This window comes from Harpia harpyja, chromosome Z, assembly GCF_026419915.1.
Source record: "Harpia harpyja isolate bHarHar1 chromosome Z, bHarHar1 primary haplotype, whole genome shotgun sequence".
In the NCBI taxonomy this organism is placed as follows: Eukaryota; Metazoa; Chordata; class Aves; order Accipitriformes; family Accipitridae; genus Harpia; species Harpia harpyja.
The window spans coordinates 4463621-4491010 of NC_068969.1; the positions used below are offsets into that span (position 1 = coordinate 4463621).

The 27390-nt window shown below is 54.8% G+C and overlaps 2 protein-coding genes across 2 annotated transcripts; both read right to left on the reverse strand.

Annotated features, from left to right (window-relative positions):
* Nucleotides 1-13922: 13922 nt before the first annotated feature.
* LOC128137859 (PHD finger protein 7-like) lies at nucleotides 13923-17263 on the reverse strand. The gene is made up of 10 exons (XM_052779095.1): nucleotides 17221-17263; nucleotides 16793-16947; nucleotides 16602-16703; nucleotides 16198-16322; nucleotides 15952-16114; nucleotides 15739-15845; nucleotides 15396-15509; nucleotides 15125-15243; nucleotides 14856-14941; nucleotides 13923-14342 (listed from the first exon to the last, which is right to left on the reverse strand). Exons 1-10 carry the CDS (start codon nucleotides 17261-17263, stop codon nucleotides 13923-13925), a joined length of 1434 nt encoding a protein of 477 aa, XP_052635055.1.
* A 4297-nt stretch (nucleotides 17264-21560) lies between these two features.
* On the reverse strand, nucleotides 21561-24520 carry LOC128137860 (PHD finger protein 7-like). The gene is made up of 10 exons (XM_052779096.1): nucleotides 24478-24520; nucleotides 24050-24204; nucleotides 23859-23960; nucleotides 23455-23579; nucleotides 23209-23371; nucleotides 22996-23102; nucleotides 22653-22766; nucleotides 22382-22500; nucleotides 22152-22198; nucleotides 21561-22019 (listed from the first exon to the last, which is right to left on the reverse strand). Exons 1-10 carry the CDS (start codon nucleotides 24518-24520, stop codon nucleotides 21561-21563), a joined length of 1434 nt encoding a protein of 477 aa, XP_052635056.1.
* Nucleotides 24521-27390: the final 2870 nt, after the last annotated feature.

Consider the following 27390-nt stretch of genomic DNA (forward strand, 5'->3'; position numbering starts at 1 on the left):
ATTTCATATCAATGTCACTTTTAATTAATAGACTGCTGACTGGTTTATAGCACCTGCACCTCTAACAGCTTCCTTTCTAGCCATGTTCTGTGGCCTTGTACCCTACGCAGCATACACGTATCACATGTGGTTACACCTCCCTACTTGATGACTTCTTTTAAAATGGACTACACTGTGCCTTTCCACGGGGGGAAAATGCAGAGCATTCTTTACAAGCATCATTCCCTGAGTGCTCAGCATATAGCCCATTTCCTAACTTGCCTTATGAGAACTGCCACACCACAGATAAAACTGTAGCCTTACAAAAGCAACGTGCATGGACGTTCAGGTGAAAAACCCCACAAATATCCTACTCATGAAAATGAAACATAAGTCGAACTTTTGCACACTTGTTTTTACAAAATCAGAAGAGCAGAGGGCTAACTTAACTGATGACACTCCACATTCTTAAGCAAAAAAAAGGAGTTACCAATGGACAGATGTAATACTGAGCATTCAAACAGAAAGTAAAGGCTCTACCTTTCTTCAGACAAGCGCCGGAGGCACCACACATGATCTTTCAGTGAGCTTATTCTTTGGAAAGGGGACTGCTCATTTCCAAACATACCATGTTCTGTTGTGTGATCACAGACCAGTGTCCTCAACTACCTCCAAGCCTGACAGCTGAACAACAGGGTACTGGTTTTTGTCTTTGGGTAAGACAGCATTTTAAAAACAAATGCAAACAAGACTATGGGGTATGAAATACCATAAAGCTAAATTCAGGGACGTGTCAGAAACAGCAGGTCAAGTTACTCAGCAGCACAAAGGGCCTCTGTGTTTAAGAACCTGTCTTTTAAAGAGATACCATGTGTATCTTCCCTGCAACTCGACTGCTGTTATTGTAGGTTGGACTTTGTTACCAAAGCAAAGACACTGCTTGCTACCCCATTGTCAAACCAATCTGATAATTGGGCTGGAGATGGAAGGAGGGGTGAACCATTACCAATTTGCCTAGCACATAAGAATTTAACTGAAGTAAAAGACTGCTTTTCCTCTGTTCCAAAACACAAAGTAGCAGACAGGAGATTCAGAGATCCCCTTCTTCCGTATTTCTATTATCCAGTGCCTCCAGCTGTCTTAAATACCTGGAAGGTGGGACCAGAGTTCAGTTCCATAGCACCAGCTTTTCTAACTTGCATTAATTCTTAACCTCTCCCCTTTCCTTACAGTGCAAGGCTACTTGCCAGTATCATCTGCATTAGCTGTCCAACCCCCTCCATCTCAGCAGAGGAAACTCAGTAATACCAGCGTTAACCGCTTATGATTCAGCAGTCCACAATATGGTATGAGTTACGCTGTGCTGTATGCGGTAGCTTTCCAGTACTCCCTTTACTGTAGCCTTGTGCATCAAAATGGATGTTGAGAAACTGCAGTAAATGCTAATAAAATTTGTTCACGGTCTCCTAAGTCCTCTTTAAAACTCTGTACAGAGAAATTCAGACATTTTACTTAGCTACACTGTACAGCTGGCACTGCAGAATAGTTTACAGAAAGGCAGAAGAAAACAAAATACAGAGCCTTTTCCTGGCAGATATAGGTCACAACTAAACGACTAAACAAAAAATGCTTGGTTAAACCAAATTCTATTGCACAAACTGGAGCGAAAGCTTCAGGATGTCACCTTAACGCCTGCAGTGGAGGAGGGGGATGAGGAAAGAGCGTATTAAAAATAAAAGCAGAGGAAGTGCTACAAATGCTTCCACTGTATCTAACATCTCTGCGGATTGGCTGCGAGAGCTGTTGCTACACAAACTCTGCCTGCTCCTACCACAGATCATCAGCCCCGCTCCCTGTTACGACAGACTACCACAGCAGCATGGCAAGCTTCACTGAATTAGAATTCCCAATGACCATCCCCTCTCAGGCTAAGAGGAAAAGTAATGAGTTTGCCTGAGAACGTACAACTCCCCTGAAATTAAGCTGCGAACGGGCAGAAAACCTCAGCCTGTAGACGGTTCATGCGAAGCCACGCAAACTTCTGTTATAGTAGTTCTCGTTTCCAAAGCAACAGAACATGGTTCAAATTCCTGCTAGTGTATTGTCTGATAAAAATCTTTTAAAACTGTGTGATCATTGTAAGAAGGAAAGCAGAGGGACCAAGGTGAGGCAATTTCAAAAGGTACTAAGCTGAAAGCAGAAAGTAAATTAAACTCCCTCCTAAAAGAAAACAAGCCATGGGTTTACAATTAAAAAACACCCTTAAAGGTTTGTTTGTTTTTTTAATTAAAAAACCAGTTTTCCCTTTTTGTATGACCTGTGTATTAAAATCAGCACTGACAAGACTGTACCTGAGGGTCTAAAAATCTCACCTGTCCCAGCATTGACTCTTTTTATTGGAAATCAAGGGTGTGCCTTAGCCCAGGGAAAAGTGATGCAAAAATACCTGCTGCTTAAGATATGAAATGGAAATGCTAACATACTGCCTCTTCAGCTCCTATTTTAACGCAGAGCAATATTGAATTTGGAACAAAACCCAGAAACTTAATAAAACGAACAACAATGTTCTGAGAACTAATATGCTTGAGCAAGCCTTGCACGGGCCATGGGATTCAGCAGTACACTTTGATCATAAAAAAAGTAATATTAAAGTGAATGATCCCAAGTAACGGGCCAAACTACTGAGAAAATCCTCCTTGTATAATTAAAAAGAATAAGTTAATAAGGTTGTCTGATCAATTCAGGTCCATCGGTGGTATGTATAATTGTTACAGCTTTAGGTGTCATCTTCAAAAACAGCATTAATGTGAAAGACCTTGCATGCAAATTTGAGCAGTAAGTGGGACTTAAATCTCCCAACACTAAAACCTGATTGGTTTGTGGTGAATGGGAAAATTCTTCTCCAATTACAAAAAGTAATTGGCTAAGAAGTCACAAGCCCTTGGTCATGAGAGTCAGTTACACATGGAAACTCTAAGATATGCACATCTGGGTTTTGCAACATACCTGTTATGGCCATAAAATAAATAATTGCATGTACAAACATGTTACCAGTAAGCTGAATTCTGTAGTTCTGCCTAATGCAAAATATTCAACAGAATTTTATTTCCTTGGAAGTTGTGTTTGTACATAAAGCATGGTTTGTACTCCACCAATGAAAAAAAAAAAATAATCAAAAAAAATGGGAAGGTGGTGACTTACGCAAACAGCAAATCAGTGAGGCAGTTACATCTAACCCTTCTGCTTCCTTACCACACCCAGAGGACAGGCAGAGAAAGGAATGCTGGCACATGCCTCAGCTGCTTCCCTGCACAGTCAGGTGGCCATGGCTGCACAGACAGGCCACTGCAGCAACTCCCCTATGACCTAAGAAATTCGGGCACTTCTGAAGACAGAATCCAGTTATAAACATGGAACTGAAGAACAGAGGCCGGTGATATCTTATTTCAACAATAATAGAGTAATTTGTCCACCACCTAAAATTTAATGCTGTGGGTGATGGCATTGTTAATATTACATTTAAACACATTAATATTTCTTCAGATTATTTGTTTTGGATGAGAATTTTATATAGAAGTTATTGGTTTTGACAGGTGTACTAACAATTATTTTCCTACTCTTTTGAACAAGTAACTTTACCTTGATTTCTTTGCAATAGGGGCTGTAATATCTTCACACAGTGGTTGCTCTTGTGAGGACCGCCACGAATGAAGTCACAACTGCTTTCATGTCAATACCATCATTTAATTAAACAGTACAGTCACCCCTCTCATTTAAGTTGTGGTTAAGAGCCCTGTGGTTGGGGGTTGTCCTGCTTTCAGCTGGGATAGAGTTAATTTTCTTTCTAGTAGCTGGTATAGTGCTGTGTTTGGGATTTAGTAGGAGAAAAATGTTGATAACACACCGATGTTTTCAGTTGTTGCCAAGTAGTGTTTATACCAAGTCAAGGATTTTTCAGCTTCTCATGCCCAGCCAGCAAGAAGGCTGGAGGGGCACAAGAAGCTGAGAGGGCACACAGCCAGGACAGCTGACCCAAACTGGCCAAAGGGGTATTCCATACCATATGACATCATGCCCAGTATATAAACTGAAGGGAGTTGGCCTGGGGGTGGAGATTGCTGCTCAGGAACTAACTGGGCATCAATCAGCGAGTGGTGAGCGATTGCATTGTGCATCACTTGTTTTGTATATTCCAATCCTTTTATTATTATTGTCATTTTATTATTGTTACTATTACAATTAGTAGTTTCTTCCTTTCTGTCTTATTAAACTGTTCTTATCTCAACCCATGAGTTTTACCTTTTTTTTCCTGAGTCTCTCCCCCATCCCACTCGGTGGGGGGGAAGTGAGCGAGCGGCTGCGTGGTGCTTAGCTGCTGGCTGGGGTTAAACCACGACAGGGGTGGAGGGGAAGTAGGAAGGGATATCTCCTCCAGAGAATAAGAGCCCAACTTAAGTTCACACATAAAAATTAATCCCCAACTGCCTTTAAAAAACAAGAAAGTCATCTTTAACTCAACAGGAACTTGCTTCCTTTCCAAAAAGTATTTATGGCCTATTGTCTACTTTTACCCAGAGGAGTATGTCTCAGCAACAGGTATGTCCATCCCTTTATATACTGTCTAGGCGGTGAGTACAATTCTTAGCCTCATAAGAATTCCTTTTTGCAGAACAATCTTCATTCAGCTGCTTGCTGAGGTCTCTGCCTCGCTGCCGATTTTGAGCTTTCTAATGTAAAGCCTGTTTTAGCCTGTGACTCCTTAAAGCTTACACTGTGAAAAGACTGGTTTATAATTTCTTAGTACAAACTGCAAACAAAATAAATAGGCTACCTAATTAAACATTAACTTTAGGAAAGACTTACTTCAGTGTGTTCTGAACTGCCTTAACTATCACATACCTTGCTTTAAAGCAGTATCCTACTAACCCACAATAACATCCTCCTTGAAAATACACAGATTTTAAGTTAATTCAAATTACTTACCGCATCTTACATGCCAGTTTCATCTCAAAGAAGCTAAAATGTACTTCTAAGGGGGAAAATATTTTAATTTATGTATAAGCAGAAATTAAAACAAATAAGGCATAAGAAACACTGTTAGATTTTTTTTTTTTTAAAACTACATGGCATAACTGTCAGGGTTAAAAAGCCAAATTTAATCAAACCCAAGCTCTAGACATATATTCTAACAAGGAGACCAAGCAATTCATGCATGTCTTAACATCGTATTCCCTTTTTTTTTTTAAGCATAAGAACCTTTTCAAGCCTGTAACATCTTTGTTCTTCCCTCTTTAAGGAAAATGACACAAAAAAATGCCTTTGCTTTTTTAACTGACAATATTCCTCAAGAACACTTACAAGGGACAGGCCCCACTTTCTCCTTCTAAAGAATTCTCATTTTCATGATGTTTTATACAATGAGGGAACAGATTATCTTCCATAGAAGATGAATACTATAGGGCATCATTGTGGAAAGCAGCTGTATCATTCAGTTAGCTATACGGCACTTATATTTAACATTGCAAGGCATAAAATTAAAATAGAGAACAAAAGTCAGACTGCATTGTCTTCAATATTCTGAAAGTTAAATACAATATGTTCTGGAGGCAGAAAAATTAAGATCGGGGAGGTGTCAAAGTTTTCTTAAAGAGTATCGTTTTGCAAAACCAAGTTACGTCAAAATACATGCATCTGAAATGAGGACTCGAGTCGAAAAGCAGAAATACTCTAATCACACGTATTCTAATAAAACTGATGTTGAAAAAAGTTGTAATTCCCAGTAGAGCCGTTTCAAACACTGTAAATACTGCTCCTAAAAACATGGGGAAGATTAAACTTTAACGGGAAAGATACTGACGAATATTGAGAAACTTCTCAAAGCATCAACTCGTTCCTTTACAGAGATGAAAGCTGTGCATGAAAGGTTTATTATCTGCTGCTCCAGATGCGCTGGATCCTAACTGCTAACAGAAAATGCAAACCACAAATATATGGAAGAGGAGAAGGCACGTAGTATGGCTGGGAAGTGACAAAACTTTCCATGCCAAAGAACAGAGATTCCTTTGAAGGCATCGTTGGCTGGCAGAAAAAATTACAATCAAATAAAAACTACTCCTTCGGCTTCTTTGCTCAGAAATCGATCGGGGGCGCAATGTACCCACCAGCAAGTCGTGCTGGCCTGCTTAACCTCGGCGTAACGCTGCCCTCAACCTGCCGGCGGAGCTGGCTCAGCCCCGGGGCGGTTCCGACCCCGGCGGCAGCCCCGCACCCCCGAGGGGAAGGCAGCCGGGGGGAGCCGAGGGGAAGGGAAGGAGCCCGGCACAACCGGCCGGGAAGGAGGAAGGGAATTGCGGAAGCCAAATCCCAGCGCTAACCAGCGGGTGACGCCGTCGCACGTCGGTTTTGTTTTGGGGTTTTTTTTTTTGGGGGGGGGGGGGGGGGGCACCGAGAAGTTGTAAATCATCGGTTCTCTCAGAGCCCGTTTGGTTCCTTGGGGCTACTACAGGCGAAGTGTCGGGGGGGGAGGAGGGGGAATGAAATAAAAAAAAAGGGAACTGGATCTTCATCTCTCTGCCTGAATTCTAGCTAGCAAGCAGATTTTAAAACCGACCTAGGCCATACCTGCCCTTTGTGTAACTGCCGCGCAGGACTACGGATCAGCTGCTCTTCTTTCTCGCTACGTAATTGCCCTAAACTTCTAATGCGCTACAAAATGCACTTAGTTTGACAATTACAGTTAGATGCTTACTGCTTATCATCCATATTAGTTGTTAGTTTATGCTTTCATACTTTTTCTCAAAACAAAAACCAACCCCCCCCCCCCAATACTGTTGGTCATATTAGCCAACACGTCAAAAGTTTCTGGATATAATGAGCAAATGCAGATTTAATATATTAACCTTGCCATAGTAATCTCCTAGCTGAGGATACCATTTCCACAATCAGATGTTTAAAACAAGGACCTTCTACATAGCAATTATCTACACTGAGATTTTGGGCATATTTGCATTCAGAAAGTACTTGATGGCTAGTAAAAATAAAGCCCCAGTCTCCCGGCAGGAATTTTTAGGAATTTGTATCAGACTGTGTTACATCTGAATCTGAGACTGCCATTCTCCAGGACAAATGGATCAAATCTAAATATATTAATGCATAAGCAAATTAAACAAGAATGAATCTTCATTTTTGCTCAGCAATATCTTAAGTAAAACATGAAAATGTAATGCCTGTAAGACAACTGCAGTCTGTTTTTTTAGTGCAATCTGTGGCACCGGCAGTTTTTGCAGAGAGCAAACTGTTAACCACCGTCACAAGAAGCGTGTGTGTGGTTTGGGTTTTTTTTAAGGCACTGCTCTGCTGAAGTGTTTCACCTGCCTTGGGTGAAAGCAAGTTAGCCACTTACACAGAATTACCACTTCTCAGCTGAATCATGGAAACCGATGGTGCAATGTAAAATGAATTACCTTAAGCCACTTTTGTGGTTAAGATTTACCACCTTATCTTGCATTGGACACAGGGTAACAACATGCACATGCTCACTACCATCTCTTCTGACAAACATCTGTTCTTTTAAATACAGTAACATCATTAGAAGCAGCTGGATAATACTTTTGTCTTTTCAAAGGTAATGTACATACCTAGGGCTTGGACACAGGACAACATCACCACTATTAAGGTACAGCTACATAACAGCTGCTCTGTCTTAACCAACAGCAAGCAGGCCATTAGTCAGTAGCAAACATGGGCTAAAAACAAGTTTTCACTGGGGTCTTATGCTAATGCATTTTACCTTTCTGTTTCTAAGGAAATAAAACTACATGCTGTTTCATTCAGTAACTAATTCAGTACTGTGCTGACTAGCCAAAAATTTAAGTAGCTCAGTATCATGACCAAGCCCTGGAGAATTTATGTCCTAATGATTTGAATGGTGTTCTCACTTATCAGTCACATCAAAAAGTTATATTACTATGCTACGGTGCAGTAAAATGACTGTAGCAGCCAGGCTAGGGCCAGCTTTCACTGCTTCAAGTTTTAGAAGCCTCTTGGGAAGCCTGGACACTTGTTAGGCTAGCTAGCCCACGCTGAACTCTCTGTTACTATTTGAGTACTGTTGTACTTGGTCCAGCTGGATTAAAGCTAACTAGTGATATGCCTTCTGAACATAGCGCAGCTGTAGCCTTGGGCTCCTAGGACCTTTAGGGAGAATGTCCTCGCTCACAAGCTGAACAAGCTATTTTTGGATTATACAACATGCATGTTAATATACCTGGAGGAATGAAATGCTGATTTAAACCAGCACCTGCCTGCAGCAACAGCTTCCACAGTTGTTCCTAAAATGCTGTGCCGCTCAAATCATTTTTCAAAGGTGCTTCATGCATAAAGCTGCCTGGGGAAGAGAAGGAGAGAGCACGCACATGGAAGAGCTGCATTAGGTGCGGGAGGCGAAGAAAACAGCCAGCTATTGCGTAACAGAGAGCTGGTTTTTGCTTCTGGAAGCAACCGGTCTCTCCTTTTTCCTCCTTGTTTTGCCACCATCTTTCACACCCGCGCAAGGTCTGAAAGCACACCCCGCAGGCTGTCAGGGGAACGGCTGGCGCAAATAAACAGCGGGGCGGATGGCGGGCTCTGATGCTTTCAGGGTCAGGCAGCTGATACCTACTAACTCCGGTTCAGAAAGCCACAGCTGTCAATCTAAACGGGTTACCCCATTACCCCGTGCGCATGCACGCCCAGTAACTACACGGGTTGCTGAAAGGCAGGCGCGTTGTTTCACCTACACAAGGGTGTAAGCAGACCGCAGCAGCGCAGAACTGCCTACCCCGAAGTGCCTGCCGCAGAGCCGCCGGGTGATGAGAACTCCCTGCTTCGGAGAAGCCCACGCAGAGCTCGGCAGAAGCTAAAAGCTCGACAGCGGCAGCCCCGCCGGGAAGGGAAAACGCCCGCCAACGACAGAGCTAACGGCGCGGCGCCTCACGTCGCGGGGCCGCTCCCTTCCCTTCTCCCGGCCGCCATCTTGCCCGGCGCCGTGCAGCAGCCCGCCGGCTCGGGCCGGCGCCGTCCGGCGGCCCCCCAAGCCTGTGGCGCGGGTGCCACCCTCAGGCAGAGCCGTGACAGCTCCGGCGGAGTGACAGGCTTTCCATCCTCGTCTGGCACGGCACGGCACGGCACGGCCGGCTTGTCGCCGCTGCTGACAGACCTGGTGTTGCCAGTGGAACGTTCTCGTATTTTCAGTACCTCAACTAGATGTGATAGCCCAAACGTCTGACTTGAAACGCCGCGGGGGAAACCGTAGGCTTGTGAGGGGAGAAAGGGTATGTCAAAAGGCAAAGGGGGTGAAGGGGCAGACTGAACAAAGATACTAAACTTTCGTGTTTGCAGCATCCTCAAATATGATGGGCGAAACAGTATTATGAAAAAAAACTACTAAATTTTAAGACATCAAAACGTGCCACCGTCATAATTTTGCAAAGACGTAAAAATCTTGTAAAAGGCAGTCAGGTATTCCTTTGGCAGGTCATATCAGTTCAATAAAGGGATTTGATACAGCAGTCTTTATTCTTAAAATATTCCAAGGACCTCAGTAATCTGAGTGATTAGATTCCAGGAGAGCACTGATGGTTAGCAAAACAAGTCAGCCATTTTGTGTAAGCATCAATGCTGATCCATGCGTAAGTGCAGATTTACTAGAAAGAGGATTTTCTACTAATGTGCTACTGCGTAATATATTCTCTCCTGGCAAACTGGTAAAAACATGTTCCTTTTTGTGGTAAACAGCTTAGTGCTCCTTCATCTCCTCCAGCTATCCTACATGAAAATCCATGCAGGCTGAAACATGCAGCTGTACAAACTCTAGGGAAGTCAGAAGGGCTGATAGCAGGTGCCCAGTACTTTTATTCCTTTGCTAATTTGGGGCTTTGATGTACCTGTTTCTTAGTTCAACGCCCATCAAAGTGGCCTGGAAAGATTAGTCTCGACTGAAACTCTATACTGCTGTAAGTAGTAGGTCATTAGGTCTCGTGTATCTCTCTGCAATGCACTATGTCTAGCGGTTAACAGTTGTGAAGCTCTGGATCACAGGAAAGCAGTGCATTAGAACATCAATGCTACAGGAATTCTTAGGAGAAAATCAGAGTGTGCAGAAGTAGTAAGGCAGTATACTGCAAAATGTGGCATTTATTAAAACTAGAAATCAGAAAGAGAAAGGATCATGCGCCACAAAAACCAGTTCAATTTAAGGTCTTCACAAAGCAGCATGACACACCAAGGTATTTACAAATTGAGTCTGACCTCATGGCTTTCAAAGATAAAGCCTGTTACCTATAAACTTACCTTTTCATGTTTGCAAAAGAATATGTTAAAATAAGTAAATAATTTTTTTTATATGTTTTCAAACTTCCACAATGAATTCTAAAGACAGAAAAAAAAAATGAAAACATGACTAAGACAAACTTCAGAAGGCATAGAGAAGAAAACAAAAAGAACAGAACTCCAGAAAAAATACAGTTTTTCTTCTTCATCTACTCAGCACATTGGCTATTTGTATTTTCATCTTCTGTCCTCTAACTTGTTCCTCTGAAAACAAGACATTCAGCTTTCTTACCTCAACGGTGTATTTCCCCAGTCTTTGACTTGCCATTGAAATGCTGGTTTAGCTGAAATAAACAAGTGATTCTCAGTAGAAGAGACTTCCACAAGCCTCCCCACTGCTGACCATTCACCTCTACCAGTGCTCACAGTCATCTCCTAACACACCTGAGCTTCCCATCCTTCTGTGAGGGAAAGATTATGCAAAAGTCTAGGAATGAGCAGGTAGGGTAGGGAAGACTGAAACCTTCTCTTGCTAGCTGCTTTCTTGAAGGCCTACGAGGATGTTTCATGGAGGAAAAAAAAGCAACACGAGGGAAGTAGAGAGCAGAGGCCATTGACCCTCAGAAACTTACTGTACCTGGGCTAGCTACAGGGCAGCCAAGGGAGCTGTTTCATCAGTCCCTGGGAATCTTTGGCAACGGTGCTGCAGTACGAGCTTCAATCCAGAGGCAGGAGGAGTCACCTGGGCAGGTGAGCGCTCAGGCAGCAGGACATTTCCCCACCAAGCATGACTGAGTCCACTACTGAACCTATGAGGACAAAAACCAGAGGGTGTCTCAGGCCCAACCAAAGCAGGCGAAAAGGAATGCCAAGTCCAGGACTGGAGAACCCAGGTCCGAAATGCAATTCGGGACGAGGATAGAAACCCGGAACCCCCAGAAGCCCTTCTGCGATACTAGCGGGCTGACACTGCTGAGAGGCACTGGAGGCTTCCCAGGCTGCCTCCTTCAGCTGCTGCTTTTAGAGTGTCCTCAGCCACCTTCTTCTGCCAGCCACCTTCCAAGCCAAACGCCGGTCCTCAGGGTTTCCTTCTCAGCAGGCTTTCTGAGATTTTGCTCGGCCTTCCGACGCCAGGGCGTTACGGAGCTCCGTTCGCTAGATGCCGACAGAGGCGAGCGGTGCCAGGGAACAAGCACCTCGGTTCGGAGCGAGGCCGTGCACGACCACAGCGCTTGGGGCAGCTCCCTTTGAGCTCCGTTGCTCGGGACTGCCTGGGAGCTCACATGGCAATCCCCCTGAAGAGCACTGCCTGCTCCGGCCGTGTCTAGACCTCACGTCTTCCCAGTCACGGCAGGCAAGAGCAGAAGGACAAAGCGCTGCCACCGAGTTCTCTTTTGGACCCTCTCTACCTCCTTTCCTTCCTCATTGCCTCTTTGCTGGCAGGAAAGCCCATCGGGTCTCCCGGGTTCCCCTGCCTTCCTCAGAGAGGACAGCTGCTCCCTACTGTAGTGAATCGACTCGCATGCTGCGTCAAGGCCTGTCAGGGAGGCGCTCAATGCACACACCGTAAGACCAGCTGTAGTTTGCCTGAAGAGCAGAGGGTTGTTCACATCTGTACAGCCAGCCCAGGGGATTCTCTTTGCGCTTTGGTCACCGTTATTCTTTGATTCAGCCTTCCAGCTCTCCGCCAACTTCCGCGGAGCTGTTCAGCCGTCACTCTGCAACCAAATCTCTTCTCCTTCCTGCACTAGAAAGGTACTTGCTGGTCTCCAACGGGAGGGAAATCCTTTTGGATGACTGACATTTCCCAGGCCCCCTGTTACCTTGCCGTAGAGCACGTGTGGGTTTTTTGCTCTAAAGGGCACGTGACGGGACTCAAGCCCTCAGTAACAGGTACTGCTCTGGCTCTCCTCAACTCTGAGGAGTACGTCCCTGACCAGGTGTTTGCAGTCTCTCTTAAAAAGGATGTCTTGGCTTGTTCTGCAGGAAGGAAGCCTTCAGTTGGTGCAGCAGCAGCAATCACGTTGGAGAACAGGACCCGGAGCTGGGGAACGGGGAGTGGCCTTTGGCTACTGTAGAAACACGAGCTGCAGAATTCTTCATGTCACAAAGACAGACGTGACACCGACCTCAGCTTTCCAAGAAAAGGAGCTTTGCCGCTTTGCCCCGATTCTCACTCACCTGGGCAACGAGGATGGGCAATGGGTTATAGCCTTGTCAAGAAGGAGAGAGAGTTGAAGCGTGTCAAAAGTCACTGGGGCCGGGGCGCGTGATTTTGGGGGGCGAGCCGTGAGGGCCTGTCATGACCCAGACTGGACAGACCAGGGAGTTGTGTTTAATTCGAAATTCCCTTGGGCTAAATTAAGGTGAAACGACACCAAACGATCGGTTAAAGATTTTATTCATGACAGAAGCCAACTGAACTGGGGAGGCGTGGTAGTAGGTGGCAGGGTTTCTCACAACGGGAATTGGCATAAGACTGCTTCTGTAAACCGTGTAACCATATACGTGAATTCAGGGAGATCCCTCCCGTTGAGTCAGGAGGTTCAGAGCAGACCCCCTTGCTTTCCAGACTCCTCCTCAGAGAAGGGCCCGGGGCGGCTGCATCTACTCTTAGTCTCTGACTTGGTCAGCGGTTTCTATCTTGAAACGGATGAGGTGTAGGGATTGTGGCAAAGGAAAAGGAAAGAGAGAGGAAGAGAGAGAGAGAAAAAGGAAGAGAGAAAGATTTCAGCGGTCCTGGGTCCGTCCAGCGTTGGTTCAGTCAGCGGAGGGGTCCGGTCAGCCGAGGGGTCCAGTCCCGGTGGGCTTGCGCACCCGGGGCTTCAGTTTGTGTCCTTTTATCATCGTTGCCCCTCCTTCGGGCGGGCACCCGAACTGGCCAGGTTAATGAGCAGGCTGTGAGCCTTTGGGCTTGGGGGTCGTTTGTGGAGTAACTTCTCCTTCCCTGCAGACACTGCCATTGTTTGATCTTTGTATCAGAAGAGCTTATCAGAAGAGGGAGCTGCGCACCCTCCAGCACGCCCTCCCCCTCCTGTTGCTGATGTCTGAGCTGATGGGCTTTTCACCTTGGTTCCTTGCTGTGCAGGGTTTGTCTTTAAGCCGAACTTGCCCCACCACAACGTTTGAGACATTAACCCTTTCAGTCTCTCACAACACCGACCTCAGCTTTCCAAGAAAAGGAGCTTTGCCACTTTGCCCCAATTCTCACTCACCTGGGCAACGAGGATGGGAAATGGGTTATAGCCTTGTCGAGAAGGAGAGAGAGATGAAGCGTGTCAAAAGTCGCTGGGGCCGGGGCGCGTGATTTTGGGGGGCGAGCCATGAGGGCCGTGCCGTCTGGGGGGGGCACAGCCCACGTTGCCGGAGACGGGCGGTGGCGCCGACTGGGCCGTGCCGGGCCACCCTCCCGGGGGTGGGGGCAGAGACCCGAAGCCCACGGCCATGGCGCGGGGCAGCCGGCCAAGGCCAGCCCGCGAGGAGGGAGGTCTGGGGAAGGTGCTGCCAACCGCCAGGGAGAAGACGACGCTCTGGGCCCAGCCCCTAAGGCTGCCCCCCAAGAAAGGGAGAGGTGGAGGAGGAGGAAGCCGACGAATGAGCGTGGAATGTCCCAGCGCAGAGATTAACGGCCAGCTTTATTGTACGGGTGGAGGGGGATCAGGACCAGCGCTCGGGGATGGCGCACGGCTGGTCCCGCGGCGGCGTCCGGGCTGGCTGTAGGGATGTTGGGCCCGGCGTTGCAAGCGGGAGCGGTCTCGCATCCGCACGGGCCCAGGGGGGCTGGAGCTTCTGCTGCTCTCGAGCGCTGGGGAGCCGCAGGAGGACCCCGCTGGCAGCTGGCTGGCGGTGCTGGGGCTGCTGGTCTCGGGTGCCGGGGAGCTGTGGGACGGCCCCAGCGCCGCCTGGCTGGGGGTGCTGCTCTCGGCACTTGGTGCTGGCGCACGGCTCCTGTCACGGCGTCTTCCGGGCCGGCTGTAGGGATGTTGGGCCCGGCGTCGCAAGCGGGAGCTGTTTCGCACGCGGTCGGGCCCAGGGGGGCTGGCGCGGCTGCTGCCCTGAAGCACTGGGGAGCCTTGGGACGGCCCTGATGCCGCATCGGCGGGGCTGCTGGTCTGCGGTGCCAGGGAGCCGTGGGGTGGCCCGAACGCCGCCTGGCTCCCAGTGCTGGGGCTGCTGGTTTCCGGCGGTGGGGAGCCGCAGGAGGACCCCGCTGGCAGCTGGCTGGCGGTGCTGGGGCTGCTGGCGTCGGGTGCTGGGGAGCTGTGGGACGGCCCCAGCGCCGCCTGGCTGGGGGTGCTGCTCTCGGCACTTGGTGCTGGCGCACGGCTCCTGTCACGGCGTCTTCCGGGCCGGCTGTAGGGATGTTGCTCCCGGCGTTGCAAGCGGGAGCGGTCTCGCATCCGCACGGGCCCAGGGGGGCTGGAGCGGCTGCTGCCCTGAAGTGGCGGGGAGCCGCAGGAGAACCCTGATGCCGCCTGGCTGGCGGTGCCGGGGCTGCTGGTCTCCGGCGGTGGGGAGCCGCAGGAGGACCCCGCTGGCAGCTGGCTGGCGGTGCTGGGGCTGCTGGCGTCGGGTGCCGGCGAGCCGTGGGAAGGCCCCGATCCTGCCTGGCTGGCAGTGCTGGGGCCGGCGAGCTCCGAGCTGGCACTGGAGGCTGTAAGGGGAAGCAGGAAGGTCAAGGGCACGGCCCCCAGGCCCGGGGCAGGATAGGCCAGAGCGGTGCCCCCAGCCCTCCTAGAGCAGAGAGGCTCTGCCAGGCCCACCCTGGGCTCCCGCTGCCAGGCCTTGCCTGGCCCCTGGCCCCAGCCCAGGGGCAGGCGGGTGCTTTGCCTCTTACCGGTGCCCAGGCCAGCACACGCGTCGCACTCCCAGCTGGCCGTGCTGCTCCTCAAGTCGGAGCAGCGTCTGTGGGTGCCCTCGGCAGCGCAGGAGCAGCACAGGAGCAGTTGCCAGGGCCTGGGGAAGCAAAGGGGTTCATGGCTGTGAGGACAAAGTGACCGCAGCACGGGATTGTCCGGCCGAGCTCTCGGTCTCAGTCCTTGCGCTTCGAGCCCTTGGCGAGACAGGCTTCCCGTACAGAGCCCCGGGGTGCAGCTTTGGCAACTTACCCCTCTTCCTCTGCCTGCTCCCTGCCTCCTGGACAAAGGCACTCCCTGGCATCGCAGCGGCTGTGCCTCTCACTTAGTGCTGCGTATGCACGCCTGTTCTCCCACGATGGCAGTCTGATGGAGAAAGGAAAATGGATGAGCCCCTGCTGCCCCGGCATAAGGGAGATGCAGGGCGTCCCTGCTCGCCCCCTCTGCCCTGCCCTGTTTCCAGCTCCCCCGTGAAGCTGAAGCCCAGACTCGCGGGACAGCGGAGGGCCAGGAAGGACTGCTGGGGCAGCCCCTGGCGCGGGCGGCACAGCGCTTGCAGCCTCCTGTCTTGTGAGCCGGCCAGAAGGGCACCGACCTGGAGGGGATTCGGATCCCCATGGTGAGCATTTCCAAGAGAAATAGCTCCTTATCTCTACAGAGGGGGCACTGGAAGCAAGAAATGCCGGCGCACAGAGCCTGTCCCTGCAGGAGGAGAAACATAAGGAGCATGAGCGAGGCCCTGGTGCTGCCGAGCGCCTGCCGTGCGCCGGGGGCGAGGGAACCCCGGGGGCGAGGGAACGGCTCCTGCCTGGATGCAGCCCCTGTGGAACCAGGCGTGTTTGCACGCTGGGCACACCATGGTGCCGTAGGACTTTCTCTCCTCCACAAGGTCCAGGCAGATGAGGCAGGTGGTGTTCTCCTCCGGAGCCGCCTCCACTGCCTGCTCTGGGCGGTGCTGCCAGCAGAAGGCGCTGGGGGCAAGAGGAAAGGGATGGGCGAGGTGAGAAGCGCTGGCTCCTTCCCCGGGTGGCAGCGAGGAGGGGAGAGGAGGTACCTGTACTGAAGAGCGTACTGGGTGACGCATCCACCCTCCGCGGCACAGGGGAGATGGAAGCTGCGGTCGCAGCTCCTCTGCCAGCAGGAGATGGCGGCCCCGCTCTCGCCACAGACGAAGCAGTGCTGGAAAGAGCAGAGCAGCCCCCATCAGCGGCAGCCTCAGGGCCGCCACGGCCAGCCCCACGCCTCCGGGCAGGGCGCAGGATGTGGCCGCTGCCGGGTCACACCCCGCAGATGCGCCTGTCGGACGAGGCTCCTGTGCTGGAGCCTCTGTGGAGCTGCTGGGAGCAAGACTCCTGTCCCAGAGCCGGCTGGAAGGGCTGGGATTTCTCTCTCGGGTCTGGGCTAGGCTCCCGCAAACCTCTCCCGGCACAGATCTCCCCGGCCTTGTCAGGTGCTCACCTTCCGCGCTGCCCGCGCGACTGCACGTCGAATATCCTCGGGGAGAAATCCCATGAGTCCTACTTCCCTGCCCCCTTGCTGAAAAAGCTCGTTGGCAAAAAGCTGCAGTAGAGAAAAGAGGAGGAGCTGCTGAGGAGAGCGTGGCAGGGACTGCCTGTCGGAAAGCTGGAGGGAGCCCCGGCGTAACTCACCAGGCAAAACACATGGGCACAGAGCCCTTGCTTCTCCAGTTTGGCCCCGCAGACAGCCGGGTCAGCCTCTGCCCGGCGACACAGCAGGCATGCTGGAGGGGAGAGAGCAAACGCCACTGGGAATGAGCACCTCTGCGGGGCCGGGGGAAGCGTCCCTGAGGGATTGCCCCCAAGGGCCTGCTCTGCCCCTGCCGAGCCGGCTGATGGGCAGGGCTGGAGGCCTTGGAGAGGAAGGGGGCATTGCAGGCACGGGGGTCCCAGCAGGTGCCCACTGCCCAGCCTGGGCCCCGCTGGCTGAGGACAGGAGGGGCCCTGCCCCGGGGTGGTCGTCGGGGAGCTCCTGCCTCCCCCTGCCACCGCTCTCGGCCCCACGCTGACCGCCCCGACAAGCCCTCTGCTACGCTGCGGGAGGGCTACTTTGCTCTCACCCTGCTCCATCGAGCCGGGGGCCTTCTGCTTCCTCGCGGACATGGCGCACGTCAACGGCGAGCGTCTGGAGAGTCCCTGTCCCAGCAACGCCGGGCGTCTCCTCCAAATGCTCCTCTGCTGACTCTGAGGGAGAAGCAGGGCGCGGGCGAGGGAGAAGCCAGAGGCGGGTGAGCTTGCAGCGCAGGCCCAGCGCCCCGAGGCCTGGGGCCCCCCTCCTCCCTCGGCAGCCCCGCACAAGCCCCGTCCCTCCCCTGCCCTCTCCTCACCTCGCCAGGTCGCACTGACGGACGGCCTGTGCCCAGCGCTCCTTTTTGTGGGCTTGCCCCCGCGGGTCACGGTGGCCACTGTGACATCAGCACCGCTGGCCTGCGTGCGCCCCAACTACGGGCAGGGACGCCCTCGGCCACCCGCCGCCCGCTCTGAGGCGGCCACCGCCTCACAGGGGTGGCTGCGACGTGCCGAGGCGGGGGCCCGAGCCCTCGGCACCCACGTCACCGGGGCGGCTGCTCCTGCAGCGAGTGCAGAGTCCGATGCCGGGTCCCCCGGGGCAGCCGTCGAGGGGGACGCTGTTGGCCGAAAGGTGCTGTTGGGGCAGCGCGACTCCAGGGCTCCAGCCCTGGCCGAGGGAACTCTGTGCTCCTGCCCCCGGCACGGGGAGCGCTGCCAGCAGGTCGGGGAAGGTGATCCTTCCCCTCTGCGCCGCGCCGGTAAGGCTGCGTCGCAAGTACTGCCTCCGGTGCCGGGCTCCCCGGCACAGGGGACAGGAGCGACCTTGGAGCCTGGCCTGGGCTCACACGTGCCATCCGCTCAGAGGCGGTGGGTGGCCGGGGCACAGCACGGGACCTCAGGGCGGCACCTCAGAGTCGCAGGTGGCCCAACAAGGGCCTAAGGTCTAAGGCGGCCCAACAAGGGCCTGAGGACTCCTTAGCGCTTCGGCGATGTGCTGCCTCCGGCACTTTCTGGCGGTGGGACCGCAAGCTGGGGAGTCACGGCGGAAATGGCCTTTTTCCGTGGCAAGGAACTGCCTTTCAGAGTCAGCGTGAGCCTTTCCGTGGTGGGGTAGGAAACTGCGAGTGGCTGTGGGGCAGCTTCGGAGGTGGTGGGTGGGAGCGTTGATCTGTTGGAGGCTGGAAAGGCTCTCCAGAGGGATCTGGACGGGCTGGATCGATGGGCCGAGGCTTGTCAAGCGCTGGAACGGGCTGCCCAGGGAAGCGGTTGAGTCGCCATCCCCGGAGGCGTCGAAAAGACGTGTAGGTGTGGCGCTTAGGGACACGGGTTAGCGGTGGACTTGGCAGTGTTAGGTTAACGGTTGGACTCGATGATCTTAAGGGTCTTTTCCAACCTAAAGGATGCTGTGATTCTAATTACCATTCAGTTATCGCTTAATCACCACTTGATGACCACGTGATCTTCATTCGATCATCGATTGATTACCACTTGATCATCGCTTCATCGTTAATAAAACCCTCCGAGTTAAGCCCACGGCGATGACTTCTCTGACTAATTCACCCGTGACACCAGGACGAAAACCAGAGGGTGTCTCAGGCCCAACCAGAGCAGGCGAAAAGGAATGCCAAGTCCAGGACTGGAGAACCCAGGTCCGAAATGCAATTCGGGACGAGGATAGAAACCCGGAACCCCCAGAAGCCCTTCTGCGATACTAGCGGGCTGACACTGCTGAGAGGCACTGGAGGCTTCCCAGGCTGCCTCCTTCAGCTGCTGCTTTTAGAGTGTCCTCAGCCACCTTCTTCTGCCAGCCACCTTCCAAGCCAAACGCCGGTCCTCAGGGTTTCCTTCTCAGCAGGCTTGCTGAGATTTTGCTCGGCCTTCCGACGCCAGGGCGTTACGGAGCTCCGTTCGCTAGATGCCGACAGAGGCGAGCGGTGCCAGGGAACAAGCACCTCGGTTCGGAGCGAGGCCGTGCACGACCACAGCGCTTGGGGCAGCTCCCTTTGAGCTCCGTTGCTCGGGACTGCCTGGGAGCTCACATGGCAATCCCCCTGAAGAGCACTGCCTGCTCCGGCCGTGCCTAGACCTCACGTCTTCCCAGTCACGGCAGGCAAGAGCAGAAGGACAAAGCGCTGCCACCGAGTTCTCTTTTGGACCCTCTCTACCTCCTTGCCTTCCTCATTGCCTCTTTGCTGGCAGGAAAGCCCATCGGGTCTCCCGGGTTCCCCTGCCTTCCTCAGAGAGGACAGCTGCTCCCTACTGTAGTGAATCGACTCGCATGCTGCGTCAAGGCCTGTCAGGGAGGCGCTCAATGCACACACCGTAAGACCAGCTGTAGTTTGCCTGAAGAGCAGAGGGTTGTTCACATCTGTACAGCCAGCCCAGGGGATTCTCTTTGCGCTTTGGTCACCGTTATTCTTTGATTCAGCCTTCCAGCTCTCCGCCAACTTCCGCGGAGCTGTTCAGCCGTCACTCTGCAACCAAATCTCTTCTCCTTCCTGCACTAGAAAGGTACTTGCTGGTCTCCAACGGGAGGGAAATCCTTTTGGATGACTGACATTTCCCAGGCCCCCTGTTACCTTGCCGTAGAGCACGTGTGGGTTTTTTGCTCTAAAGGGCACGTGACGGGACTCAAGCCCTCAGTAACAGGTACTGCTCTGGCTCTCCTCAACTCTGAGGAGTACGTCCCTGACCAGGTGTTTGCAGTCTCTCTTAAAAAGGATGTCTTGGCTTGTTCTGCAGGAAGGAAGCCTTCAGTTGGTGCAGCAGCAGCAATCACGTTGGAGAACAGGACCCGGAGCTGGGGAACGGGGAGTGGCCTTTGGCTACTGTAGAAACACGAGCTGCAGAATTCTTCATGTCACAAAGACAGACGTGACACCGACCTCAGCTTTCCAAGAAAAGGAGCTTTGCCGCTTTGCCCCGATTCTCACTCACCTGGGCAACGAGGATGGGCAATGGGTTATAGCCTTGTCAAGAAGGAGAGAGAGTTGAAGCGTGTCAAAAGTCACTGGGGCCGGGGCGCGTGATTTTGGGGGGCGAGCCGTGAGGGCCTGTCATGACCCAGACTGGACAGACCAGGGAGTTGTGTTTAATTCGAAATTCCCTTGGGCTAAATTAAGGTGAAACGACACCAAACGATCGGTTAAAGATTTTATTCATGACAGAAGCCAACTGAACTGGGGAGGCGTGGTAGTAGGTGGCAGGGTTTCTCACAACGGGAATTGGCATAAGACTGCTTCTGTAAACCGTGTAACCATATACGTGAATTCAGGGAGATCCCTCCCGTTGAGTCAGGAGGTTCAGAGCAGACCCCCTTGCTTTCCAGACTCCTCCTCAGAGAAGGGCCCGGGGCGGCTGCATCTACTCTTAGTCTCTGACTTGGTCAGCGGTTTCTATCTTGAAACGGATGAGGTGTAGGGATTGTGGCAAAGGAAAAGGAAAGAGAGAGGAAGACAGAGAGAGAAAAAGGAAGAGAGAAAGATTTCAGCGGTCCTGGGTCCGTCCAGCGTTGGTTCAGTCAGCGGAGGGGTCCGGTCAGCCGAGGGGTCCAGTCCCGGTGGGCTTGCGCACCCGGGGCTTCAGTCTGTGTCCTTTTATCATCGTTGCCCCTCCTTCGGGCGGGCACCCGAACTGGCCAGGTTAATGAGCAGGCTGTGAGCCTTTGGGCTTGGGGGTCGTTTGTGGAGTAACTTCTCCTTCCCTGCAGACACTGCCATTGTTTGATCTTTGTATCAGAAGAGCTTATCAGAAGAGGGAGCTGCGCACCCTCCAGCACGCCCTCCCCCTCCTGTTGCTGATGTCTGAGCTGATGGGCTTTTCACCTTGGTTCCTTGCTGTGCAGGGTTTGTCTTTAAGCCGAACTTGCCCCACCACAACGTTTGAGACATTAACCCTTTCAGTCTCTCACAACACCGACCTCAGCTTTCCAAGAAAAGGAGCTTTGCCACTTTGCCCCAATTCTCACTCACCTGGGCAACGAGGATGGGAAATGGGTTATAGCCTTGTCGAGAAGGAGAGAGAGATGAAGCGTGTCAAAAGTCGCTGGGGCCGGGGCGCGTGATTTTGGGGGGCGAGCCGTGAGGGCCGTGCCGTCTGGGGGGGGCACAGCCCACGTTGCCGGAGACGGGCGGTGGCGCCGACTGGGCCGTGCCGGGCCACCCTCCCGGGGGTGGGGGCAGAGACCCGAAGCCCACGGCCATGGCGCGGGGCAGCCGGCCAAGGCCAGCCCGCGAGGAGGGAGGTCTGGGGAAGGTGCTGCCAACCGCCAGGGAGAAGACGACGCTCTGGGCCCAGCCCCTAAGGCTGCCGCCAAGAAAGGGAGAGGTGGAGGAGGAGGAAGCCGACGAATGAGCGTGGAATGTCCCAGCGCAAAGATTAACGGCCAACTTTATTGTACAGGTGGAGGGGGATCAGGACCAGCGCTCGGGGATGGCGCACGGCTGGTCCCGCGGCGGCGTCCGGGCCGGCTGTAGGGATGTTGGGCCCGGCGTTGCAAGCGGGAGCGGTCTCGCATCCGCACGGGCCCAGGGGGTCTGGAGCTTCTGCTGCTCTCGAGCGCTGGGGAGCCAGAGGAGGACCCCGCTGGCAGCTGGCTGGCGGTGCTGGGGCTGCTGGTCTCGGGTGCCGGGGAGCTGTGGGACGGCCCCAGCGCCGCCTGGCTGGGGGTGCTGCTCTCGGCACTTGGTGCTGGCGCGCGGCTCCTGTCACGGCGTCTTCCGGGCCGGCTGTAGGGATGTTGCTCCCGGCGTTGCAAGCGGGAGCGGTCTCGCATCTGCACGGGCCCAGGGGGGCTGGAGCGGCTGCTGCCCTGAAGTGGCGGGGAGCCGCAGGAGAACCCTGATGCCGCCTGGCTGGCGGTGCCGGGGCTGCTGGTCTCCGGCGGTGGGGAGCCGCAGGAGGACCCCGCTGGCAGCTGGCTGGCGGTGCTGGGGCTGCTGGCGTCGGGTGCCGGCGAGCCGTGGGAAGGCCCCGATCCTGCCTGGCTGGCAGTGCTGGGGCCGGCGAGCTCCGAGCTGGCACTGGAGGCTGTAAGGGGAAGCAGGAAGGTCAAGGGCACGGCCCCCAGGCCCGGGGCAGGATAGGCCAGAGCGGTGCCCCCAGCCCTCCTAGAGCAGAGAGGCTCTGCCAGGCCCACCCTGGGCTCCCGCTGCCAGGCCTTGCCTGGCCCCTGGCCCCAGCCCAGGGGCAGGCGGGTGCTTTGCCTCTTACCGGTGCCCAGGCCAGCACACGCGTCGCACTCCCAGCTGGCCGTGCTGCTCCTCAAGTCGGAGCAGCGTCTGTGGGTGCCCTCGGCAGCGCAGGAGCAGCACAGGAGCAGTTGCCAGGGCCTGGGGAAGCAAAGGGGTTCATGGCTGTGAGGACAAAGTGACCGCAGCACGGGATTGTCCGGCCGAGCTCTCGGTCTCAGTCCTTGCGCTTCGAGCCCTTGGCGAGACAGGCTTCCCGTACAGAGCCCCGGGGTGCAGCTTTGGCAACTTACCCCTCTTCCTCTGCCTGCTCCCTGCCTCCTGGACAAAGGCACTCCCTGGCATCGCAGCGGCTGTGCCTCTCACTTAGTGCTGCGTATGCACGCCTGTTCTCCCACGATGGCAGTCTGATGGAGAAAGGAAAATGGATGAGCCCCTGCTGCCCCGGCATAAGGGAGATGCAGGGCGTCCCTGCTCGCCCCCTCTGCCCTGCCCTGTTTCCAGCTCCCCCGTGAAGCTGAAGCCCAGACTCGCGGGACAGCGGAGGGCCAGGAAGGACTGCTGGGGCAGCCCCTGGCGCGGGCGGCACAGCGCTTGCAGCCTCCTGTCTTGTGAGCCGGCCAGAAGGGCACCGACCTGGAGGGGATTCGGATCCCCATGGTGAGCATTTCCAAGAGAAATAGCTCCTTATCTCTACAGAGGGGGCACTGGAAGCAAGAAATGCCGGCGCACAGAGCCTGTCCCTGCAGGAGGAGAAACATAAGGAGCATGAGCGAGGCCCTGGTGCTGCCGAGCGCCTGCCGTGCGCCGGGGGCGAGGGAACCCCGGGGGCGAGGGAACGGCTCCTGCCTGGATGCAGCCCCTGTGGAACCAGGCGTGTTTGCACGCTGGGCACACCATGGTGCCGTAGGACTTTCTCTCCTCCACAAGGTCCAGGCAGATGAGGCAGGTGGTGTTCTCCTCCGGAGCCGCCTCCACTGCCTGCTCTGGGCGGTGCTGCCAGCAGAAGGCGCTGGGGGCAAGAGGAAAGGGATGGGCGAGGTGAGAAGCGCTGGCTCCTTCCCCGGGTGGCAGCGAGGAGGGGAGAGGAGGTACCTGTACTGAAGAGCGTACTGGGTGACGCATCCACCCTCCGCGGCACAGGGGAGATGGAAGCTGTGGTCGCAGCTCCTCTGCCAGCAGGAGATGGCGGCCCCGCTCTCGCCACAGACGAAGCAGTGCTGGAAAGAGCAGAGCAGCCCCCATCAGCGGCAGCCTCAGGGCCGCCACGGCCAGCCCCACGCCTCCGGGCAGGGCGCAGGATGTGGCCGCTGCCGGGTCACACCCCGCAGATGCGCCTGTCGGACGAGGCTCCTGTGCTGGAGCCTCTGTGGAGCTGCTGGGAGCAAGACTCCTGTCCCAGAGCCGGCTGGAAGGGCTGGGATTTCTCTCTCGGGTCTGGGCTAGGCTCCCGCAAACCTCTCCCGGCACAGATCTCCCCGGCCTTGTCAGGTGCTCACCTTCCGCGCTGCCCGCGCGACTGCACGTCGAATATCCTCGGGGAGAAATCCCATGAGTCCTACTTCCCTGCCCCCTTGCTGAAAAAGCTCGTTGGCAAAAAGCTGCAGTAGAGAAAAGAGGAGGAGCTGCTGAGGAGAGCGTGGCAGGGACTGCCTGTCGGAAAGCTGGAGGGAGCCCCGGCGTAACTCACCAGGCAAAACACATGGGCACAGAGCCCTTGCTTCTCCAGTTTGGCCCCGCAGACAGCCGGGTCAGCCTCTGCCCGGCGACACAGCAGGCATGCTGGAGGGGAGAGAGCAAACGCCACTGGGAATGAGCACCTCTGCGGGGCCGGGGGAAGCGTCCCTGAGGGATTGCCCCCAAGGGCCTGCTCTGCCCCTGCCGAGCCGGCTGATGGGCAGGGCTGGAGGCCTTGGAGAGGAAGGGGGCATTGCAGGCACGGGGGTCCCAGCAGGTGCCCACTGCCCAGCCTGGGCCCCGCTGGCTGAGGACAGGAGGGGCCCTGCCCCGGGGTGGTCGTCGGGGAGCTCCTGCCTCCCCCTGCCACCGCTCTCGGCCCCACGCTGACCGCCCCGACAAGCCCTCTGCTACGCTGCGGGAGGGCTACTTTGCTCTCACCCTGCTCCATCGAGCCGGGGGCCTTCTGCTTCCTCGCGGACATGGCGCACGTCAACGGCGAGCGTCTGGAGAGTCCCTGTCCCAGCAACGCCGGGCGTCTCCTCCAAATGCTCCTCTGCTGACTCTGAGGGAGAAGCAGGGCGCGGGCGAGGGAGAAGCCAGAGGCGGGTGAGCTTGCAGCGCAGGCCCAGCGCCCCGAGGCCTGGGGCCCCCCTCCTCCCTCGGCAGCCCCGCACAAGCCCCGTCCCTCCCCTGCCCTCTCCTCACCTCGCCAGGTCGCACTGACGGACGGCCTGTGCCCAGCGCTCCTTTTTGTGGGCTTGCCCCCGCGGGTCACGGTGGCCACTGTGACATCAGCACCGCTGGCCTGCGTGCGCCCCAACTACGGGCAGGGACGCCCTCGGCCACCCGCCGCCCGCTCTGAGGCGGCCACCGCCTCACAGGGGTGGCTGCGACGTGCCGAGGCGGGGGCCCGAGCCCTCGGCACCCACGTCACCGGGGCGGCTGCTCCTGCAGCGAGTGCAGAGTCCGATGCCGGGTCCCCCGGGGCAGCCGTCGAGGGGGACGCTGTTGGCCGAAAGGTGCTGTTGGGGCAGCGCGACTCCAGGGCTCCAGCCCTGGCCGAGGGAACTCTGTGCTCCTGCCCCCGGCACGGGGAGCGCTGCCAGCAGGTCGGGGAAGGTGATCCTTCCCCTCTGCGCCGCGCCGGTAAGGCTGCGTCGCAAGTACTGCCTCCGGTGCCGGGCTCCCCGGCACAGGGGACAGGAGCGACCTTGGAGCCTGGCCTGGGCTCACACGTGCCATCCGCTCAGAGGCGGTGGGTGGCCGGGGCACAGCACGGGACCTCAGGGCGGCACCTCAGAGTCGCAGGTGGCCCAACAAGGGCCTAAGGTCTAAGGCGGCCCAACAAGGGCCTGAGGACTCCTTAGCGCTTCGGCGATGTGCTGCCTCCGGCACTTTCTGGCGGTGGGACCGCAAGCTGGGGAGTCACGGCGGAAATGGCCTTTTTCCGTGGCAAGGAACTGCCTTTCAGAGTCAGCGTGAGCCTTTCCGTGGTGGGGTAGGAAACTGCGAGTGGCTGTGGGGCAGCTTCGGAGGTGGTGGGTGGGAGCGTTGATCTGTTGGAGGCTGGAAAGGCTCTCCAGAGGGATCTGGACGGGCTGGATCGATGGGCCGAGGCTTGTCAAGCGCTGGAACGGGCTGCCCAGGGAAGCGGTTGAGTCGCCATCCCCGGAGGCGTCGAAAAGACGTGTAGGTGTGGCGCTTAGGGACACGGGTTAGCGGTGGACTTGGCAGTGTTAGGTTAACGGTTGGACTCGATGATCTTAAGGGTCTTTTCCAACCTAAAGGATGCTGTGATTCTAATTACCATTCAGTTATCGCTTAATCACCACTTGATGACCACGTGATCTTCATTCGATCATCGATTGATTACCACTTGATCATCGCTTCATCGTTAATAAAACCCTCCGAGTTAAGCCCACGGCGATGACTTCTCTGACTAATTCACCCGTGACACCAGGACGAAAACCAGAGGGTGTCTCAGGCCCAACCAGAGCAGGCGAAAAGGAATGCCAAGTCCAGGACTGGAGAACCCAGGTCCGAAATGCAATTCGGGACGAGGATAGAAACCCGGAACCCCCAGAAGCCCTTCTGCGATACTAGCGGGCTGACACTGCTGAGAGGCACTGGAGGCTTCCCAGGCTGCCTCCTTCAGCTGCTGCTTTTAGAGTGTCCTCAGCCACCTTCTTCTGCCAGCCGCATTCCAAGCCAAACGCCGGTCCTCAGGGTTTCCTTCTCAGCAGGCTTGCTGAGATTTTGCTCGGCCTTCCGACGCCAGGGCGTTACGGAGCTCCGTTCGCTAGATGCCGACAGAGGCGAGCGGTGCCAGGGAACAAGCACCTCGGTTCGGAGCGAGGCCGTGCACGACCACAGCTCTTGGGGCAGCTCCCTTTGAGCTCCGTTGCTCGGGACTGCCTGGGAGCTCACATGGCAATCCCCCTGAAGAGCACTGCCTGCTCCGGCCGTGTCTAGACCTCACGTCTTCCCAGTCACGGCAGGCAAGAGCAGAAGGACAAAGCGCTGCCACCGAGTTCTCTTTTGGACCCTCTCTACCTCCTTGCCTTCCTCATTGCCTCTTTGCTGGCAGGAAAGCCCATCGGGTCTCCCGGGTTCCCCTGCCTTCCTCAGAGAGGACAGCTGCTCCCTACTGTAGTGAATCGACTCGCATGCTGCGTCAAGGCCTGTCAGGGAGGCGCTCAATGCACACACCGTAAGACCAGCTGTAGTTTGCCTGAAGAGCAGAGGGTTGTTCACATCTGTACAGCCAGCCCAGGGGATTCTCTTTGCGCTTTGGTCACCGTTATTCTTTGATTCAGCCTTCCAGCTCTCCGCCAACTTCCGCGGAGCTGTTCAGCCGTCACTCTGCAACCAAATCTCTTCTCCTTCCTGCACTAGAAAGGTACTTGCTGGTCTCCAACGGGAGGGAAATCCTTTTGGATGACTGACATTTCCCAGGCCCCCTGTTACCTTGCCGTAGAGCACGTGTGGGTTTTTTGCTCTAAAGGGCACGTGACGGGACTCAAGCCCTCAGTAACAGGTACTGCTCTGGCTCTCCTCAACTCTGAGGAGTACGTTCCTGACCAGGTGTTTGCAGTCTCTCTTAAAAGGGATGTCTTGGCTTGTTCTGCAGGAAGGAAGCCTTCAGTTGGTGCAGCAGCAGCAATCACGTTGGAGAACAGGACCCGGAGCTGGGGAACGGGGAGTGGCCTTTGGCTACTGTAGAAACACGAGCTGCAGAATTCTTCATGTCACAAAGACAGACGTGACACCGACCTCAGCTTTCCAAGAAAAGGAGCTTTGCCGCTTTGCCCCGATTCTCACTCACCTGGGCAACGAGGATGGGCAATGGGT